Here is a 7,011-nt window from a genome sequence, read left to right on the forward strand (position 1 = left end):
CCTGAAGCTGTATCATAGCAGGCATAGGAAGACACATAACTCTTTCCTCAATTGACTATTAAGTTGCCTCTTCAGGGTGGACTCAGATTTTGAATGCAGACTTCAGAATTGGTAGGTTTAAACTTCTCTATATTGACACTTTGATTAAAAAATATTTTATAGGGTATACAAGAACGAGACAGTCATATTAAGATGCTCACTGAGCAAGTAGAACAATATACAAAGGAAATGGAAAAAAATACGTTTATTATTGAAGATTTGAAAAATGAGCTCCAAAGAAACAAAGGTAATTTAATATTTTATAAGTATATCATTATTTTATATACCATCACATTTAAAAATATTTTTAAAAAATAAAATCATGTCATGTCAATAGATATATTATTGCTTTTTCTCTATATGAATTTTATTATATTTTCAAAAAATTGTATGGGATATTATTAAGTACTTTACATATCCTCCTAGTGTTTAAATTCGTAAATCATGCAGATGTTTTCTATAATTTTTCTCTAATGAAAATCACATTAACCTTTATTACTAGGTTGGCTGAATGAAAGAAATGAAAATGGTGATATAATTGATTTTATTTTATTTAAACCCCTTTTAATAATTAATATAAAATGGAAGACAATAAAGTTTTGATCAATGTAGCAGCATTGCACCTAGTTTTCAGGGTAATTTGACTTGTCAACATTTGAATTAATCTTACCCAACTTAATGTCTTATCATATTCTGCCTATCCTGGGTCATACTACCTTGTTTAACACATTAAGTCCTCTGAACATAAGCCTGTAAAACATCAGTGGTCTACTTCCACAGTACTGCATACCATAGATATATCAGAGCACAGTAATGCAAACTATTCACAGTAAGTTTATGATATATTTATTATAATCCTGAAGTTAAAAGAAATAGGCACAAAGGAGAGCTAATGGGTGAGCCTATGTGTGTGTATGTAACTGTCAGTGATAGAATGGTGATTGTGGTTGGTGGTGTGGTTGGTGTGATATCTGAACAAAAACTTAAAGGGAGTGAGGAAGTGAGCTATGTAAATGTCCCCTAAGTAGTGGATATAAGTGCAAAGGCGCTGAAGCAGGAGTGTACCGGGTATGTCTGAGGAACAACAAGCTTTTGTGACTGGAGCAGAGTTCCAGGTGGGCAGTAGTTGGTGAAGAGATCAGAAATGTAGCCAGGAGTCATATCATATGGAGCCTTAAAGTTCATTGTAAAGACTTTGGCTTTTTTTTAAGTGAGAAGGGACACTGAAGAAAGTTTCTGAAGACAGAAGTGATATAATTTGACTTAGGCTGTGTCTGCCATAGAGTATAGGAGGGGTAAGGACAGAATCAGGGAGACCTATTATAAAACTATTGCAATAATCCTATATAATAAAAGGCTAATATGCAAATTGTCCCCTCGTCTGGGAGTTCCACCAGGTGGTGGGGCCGGCCAGCCTACTGCCCTGCCTGTGGCCCCTCCCCCTGGCCTGCCCCATCCCTGATTGGCTTTGATGGTGATGAAAAGGATCAACTAGCTTAAGACAAGAAGGGGGGCAGGGTCCAAGAAGGATGGAGGCATTTCTGGCCTGAACAACTAAAACAGCCATAAGTTAGATCTAAAACAGCCCTGACCTAAGGGGTAATAAAACATCTCTGGCTAGGAAGCCATAGGGTGGTCTAAAATAACTCCAACCTGAACAAATAAAATAACCAAAAAAACAACAACATGAAAATGGGTATCGTGAAAACTTATTACAAGACTAAGGTCCCATGGTGGAAGAGACACAATAAGGAAAAGAATGGTCTTCAGAATACATAATAAATACCTCAGACAAAAAACTACAGTCTATAGGAACTCAGAGACAAAAAGACTCAACAAATTACAAATTACAGATTCAAATTTTGGATTTTTTCCCATGAAAGAGGAAGAAAGCAAGCCTTTCCCATTTGGAGTTTGTATCTGCTTCCAATAAACTTCTACGTTTTTTATTAAAGAAGCCTTTTCGTACACAAATTTATTCAAACTTTGTAGGGCAAAAACTGACAGAAGAAGTCTGCACCCCGAACCCCACGTTTCAGTGAGAACTGGCAGAATTTCTCTGATTGCTTCTGTTTTCTCAGTAAACAGGAAGCAAGGTTTTCAGCTGAAAGTGGGGATAGGGGAATATGTATTAGAAGTTTGAGGAGAGAATAGAAAAGAGGAAATATGAAATGGTCATGTGGAAGAATGAACAGACTAGGAAAATGTAGTGTGATTGTTGAGCAACATCAAAACCCACTTGATATACATATTTCTATATGTGTGTGTATTATGTATGTATTAGAATTATACTTTGACAGTAGTTTAAAGTGCTTTAAAAGGATGACTGATATTATGGGTGTTACATATTCCAGCCAACAGGAGAAAGTGGCAATTAATCTCTGCTGTTGGATAAGGAAGAGGTCTTATCTAATGACACCTCAGTCACAGCATTTGACCTCCAAAGCCTACAGATTGGAGTATACTCTATATCTTGATCAACTTGTAAATATGACAGACAGCTAATGGTCTTTCCCCTTTCATTGGTTAGGATTAGGTTTAGCTGTCAGAAACAGATCTGAAAAATAGTAGCAAAATCAAGATAGAAATGTATTCCTCACTTGTGCATTGGAATTAGGAAATGCCTAAATCTAGACCATTGCACAGGGGTGTTGCCCTCATCTGCCTTATTTGAAATGGAGCTTTAGTGTCACATCCACGTTTCAGACAGCAAGATGAAGGAAGAAGGGGAAAGAGGCAAAGAGCACATACTGAAGTATAGGCAGGTAAATGTTATGGAGGGCCATGTGGAAGAAAGGGAGAATGGATTTTGGGGACCACTCAGCCTCTGTCACATTCTCCATCTAAGGCTAGGCTGTTCACTCCAGAGAACAGGGCTCATTTCTTTCTTTCTTTTTAAAAAAAATATATTTTATTGATTTTTTACAGAGAGGAAGGGAGAGAGATAGTTAGAAACATCGATGAGAGAGAAACATCGATCAGCTGCCTCCTGCACACACACTACTGGGAATGTGCCCGCAACCAAGGTACATGCCCTTGACCGGAATCGAACCTGGGACCCTTCAGTCTGCAGGCGGACGCTCTATCCACTGAGCCAAACCGGTTAGGGCAGGGCTCATTTCTTATACAAAAGTGATCTCCCACACTAGTCCAATACCAATACGTAAGTATATACCCAATAAATCAGTAGATGTTTATTATGGATGAATATAAGAATTATTTGTGTCAATACATTTTACAATGATAGGAATACTATATTTTGGTCTAGTTTGTTAAGATAATAGTGATTTTTTTTTAGCTATTAGTTAGGTTTAAGTTTAGCTGCAGGTGACAGAAAAATCAAATGTAACAATGGTTTAAGCAGGATAGAAATCTCTGTTTTCATGATATAAACAAAATTGAGGCAACTAGTTGAAGGTTAGTGTGATAACTGCACAAATCAGATATCAGATAATCTGTATACTCTGCCTATCTTGACATCTGGTTTCCATCTCCTGTCCTAAGAAGACCGTATGAGTTCCAGCCTCAATGCATATATTCCAGCTGCCAGGAGGGAGGAAAGAGAAAAGAAAGATTCACTTCTTTCCTTTAAAAGCATTTCTTGACCAGCATCCAGGAACAGAATGAATGGAGACCAGAAATTGGATGTTTATGACCCAAAAAAGCAGAATTTCATCCAGCACTTATCCCAGATTGTCAGGGTATTAACTGAGGGTGACATGGGGCACCCAGATACAAGAGATGCTATTGCCTGGCTCGAGGAGGTCCTGGAGTACAATGTTATTGAGGGTAAGTACCAGCAGGATGTGACGGTACTCATAACACTCCAGGACCTGATGGAACCCAGAAAGCAGGATGCTCATAGTCTCCAGTAGGCATAATTGTGGGCTGGTGTGTGGAACTGCTCCAGGCTTTCTTTCTGGTGTCAGACAACATTATGGATTCATCCCTCACCTGACAGGGGCTAGATCTGCTGGTATCAGAAGCCAGGCATAGGTTTGGATGTCAACCGTCATGCCATGCTTACGGAAGTATGTATCTACCAACTGCTGAAGTTCTGCTGGGAGCAGCCTATTACGCGAACCTAATCAAGCTCTTTCTGCAGAGTTCCTATCAGGCTGAGATTGGACAGAGCCTGGACTTCATCACAGCACTGCAGGGCAACATGGGTATTGGCATATTCACTGAAAAGAGGTACAAATCTGTTGTTAAGTATACGTTAGCTTTCTACTCTGCCTTCTTGTGGTGGCTGCCATGTATATGGTGGGCATTGAGAAGAGAAGGAACATGCCAATGCCAAGAAGTTCCTGCTGGAGATGGGAGAGCTCTTTCCCATTAAGGATGACTACCTTGACCTCTTTGGAGACTCTAGTGTGACAGACAAGATTGACATTGACATCCAGGACAACAAATGCAGCTGGCTGCGGTTCAGTGTCTGCGACGGGCCTCTTTGGAACAGCACTAGATCCTGCAGCCAAATTATGGGCAGAAAGAGGCTGAGAAGGTGGCCCAGATGAAGGCACTCTATGAGGAGCTGCAGTCTGCAGGCTCTGTTCATGCAGTTACAGCCACTTTGTGGGTCTCATCAAGCAGTGCTCTGCAACCCTGCCCCCAGCCATCCTCCTGAGGCTAACACACAAGATCTATAAGAGGAAAGAGTGATCTAGAGACTGCAAAGGCCGGAAGGGGATGCTCTCAATAAATGACAGTAAATCCTAAAAAAAACAACCCATTTCTTGAAATGTGCACATGGCTTTTCTATCTGTATCGCATTAGTCATGTGGTCATAGGTCCAGCTAAAATTCCATAGTTTATTACAGTGGACAAAAGAGAGGTTAAATATTAGAAAAATGTTAGCAGTCTTCGCATAGTGATCATTCTTTGTATAGCAGTGTTTTGCAATCTTTTACAATCCATAACCCTTCAGCTGAGATTTTATTGAACTTTATTTTTTTAGTTTGTTTTATTAATACAACCAAATTAGAGCTTTGTTTTATAAATAAGAAATTGTGATATTAAAAGGGCTTTTTTTTAGTGATGTATCACTTTTTCTGCACCCATATTGGAATCAGTGATTTAAAGGAATGAGTAATCAATTCAACTCATTTATGATTTTCACTTTTACCTTGTAGGTGCTTCAACACTTTCTCAACAGAATCATTATATGAAAATGCAATCTAAGGTTCAAATTTTAGAAGAGAAGACTAAAGAGGCTGAGAGAACAGCTGAACTGGCTGAGGCTGATGCTAAGGAAAAGGATAAAGAACTAGTTGAGACTCTGAAGCGATTAAAAGATTATGAATCTGTATGTATTCTTATCTTGTCAATCAAGTTTAGAATTTTTCTTGACACAGTTAGACTGTCCTTTGCCATTTACTGCATACGATCTAAAAGCATTCCAGAAATATAATAAAGATTATCCTGCCCTGACCCGTTTGGCTCAGTGGATAGAGCGTCGGCCTGCGGACTCAGGGGTCCCGGGTTCGATTCCGGTCAAGGGCATGTACCTTGGTTGCGGGCACATCCACAGTGGGGAGTGTGCAGGAGGCAGCTGATCGATGTTTCTCATCGATGTTTCTGGCTCTCTATCCTTCTCCCTTCCTCTCTGTAGAAAATCAATAAAATATATTTTTAAAAAAAGATTATCCTAATCAATTAATATTAAACTATTCAAACTTTTGAGTAGCATTTACTTTGTGGCAGGAGAATTATTTTCAAACTATTTGCCAGATAATCAGCTTTGGTGAGGCAGCAAGGTTAGGTTCTTTGTAATCTGTGTCAGTATGCCACCATGTAGATGTGACACCTGGTTAGTTTGATAAAAGTTATAACATGGACTGTTTTATTGCCTACCATGGCAACACAGCCTGACTTTGTACTTTTTTTTATATTTTAAAATCTGATTACCACTAAGTCAGGCAAGAAATGATTTACATATTGTAATGGTATTGCCCATTGACCCTTACTATTTATTTTCTATGTTTTGTGAATCCTTTTAATGTAATATTCTGAGTCACTTTGCCATTAGGGTGCTGTTTTGAGAAGTTTCAACTCTTCCATTTTCTGTCATCATTATTGGAATTTTTTTTAAAAAGCACAATAAAAAACACAGTTTAATGATGCAGACCTTAAGTATATGTGCACTTTCCCACAGACTTAATAAGAAAATAAATTCATGAGTTTAATAATTTATTCCGACTAAATCATGTTATATTTAAATTAGATGGGTATTTTTTAGGGAGTATATGGTTTAGAAGATGCTGTTATTGAAATAAAGAATTGTAAAAACCAAATTAAAATAAGAGATCGAGAGATTGAAGGATTGACAAAGGAAATCAATAAACTTGAGATGAAGATCAATGATTTCCTCGATGAAAATGAGGCACTTAGAGAGCGTGTGGGTGAGTCATCTTTTAAGATACGTATTTTGCTCAATCCTAATTGTCAAGTCATTTTCAGTTTTCCTTTTTGATTGTTTATTATTTTTAAATAGTTGTCTTTTTTTAAAAAAATACATTCTTTTATAAAAATGTTTAAAACAAATAAAAGTGGAGCTACTCTGATTGACGTGGGATTGGGGATTTAGTAGGGCTGGGATGGCGGGGGGCGGGCCTGGAGCACTGCTCTGTGCAGGCCAGGATCTCCTCAGTAGTAACTGCTGGTCTAAAAATGAAAGTCTGCTAAGTTAATACCACATATTAGAAGTGAACCCTTTAATTTTTTTCAATCAGAGTAATGTCTATGTGACCCATGTCAGTTTGTAAGATGCCTTTGTTTCATAAGAATTCTTGAGGACATTTAGAAATACTATATAAACCTTTTTAAGACTTTTAAGTACTTGACTTTTATAATTTAGACTGCTTAAGTTTTTCTTCGGTTGAGTATTTTAAGGTTACTATTGATTCTAAGAAGTAATATAGCTTGAGAAGTTATATATTGATTTCAATAAATACCTTATTAGTGAATATTACC

At 37.7% G+C, this 7,011-nt stretch overlaps 1 protein-coding gene and 1 pseudogene across 1 annotated transcript; both read left to right on the forward strand.

The window, feature by feature from the left end:
* Nucleotides 1-162: 162 nt before the first annotated feature.
* LOC102418878 (centrosomal protein of 290 kDa-like) lies at nt 163-6,440 on the forward strand (the record flags this gene model as incomplete). The annotated part of the gene is made up of 3 exons (XM_023749412.1): nt 163-286; nt 5,172-5,344; nt 6,278-6,440. Coding segments are annotated over 3 exons (460 nt in total), but the record flags the coding sequence as incomplete, so codon positions are not given.
* On the forward strand, nt 3,525-4,701 carry LOC111822986 (annotated as a pseudogene).
* Nucleotides 6,441-7,011: the final 571 nt, after the last annotated feature.

This window comes from Myotis lucifugus, unplaced genomic scaffold, assembly GCF_000147115.1.
Source record: "Myotis lucifugus unplaced genomic scaffold, Myoluc2.0 scaffold_8337, whole genome shotgun sequence".
Taxonomy (NCBI): Eukaryota; Metazoa; Chordata; class Mammalia; order Chiroptera; family Vespertilionidae; genus Myotis; species Myotis lucifugus.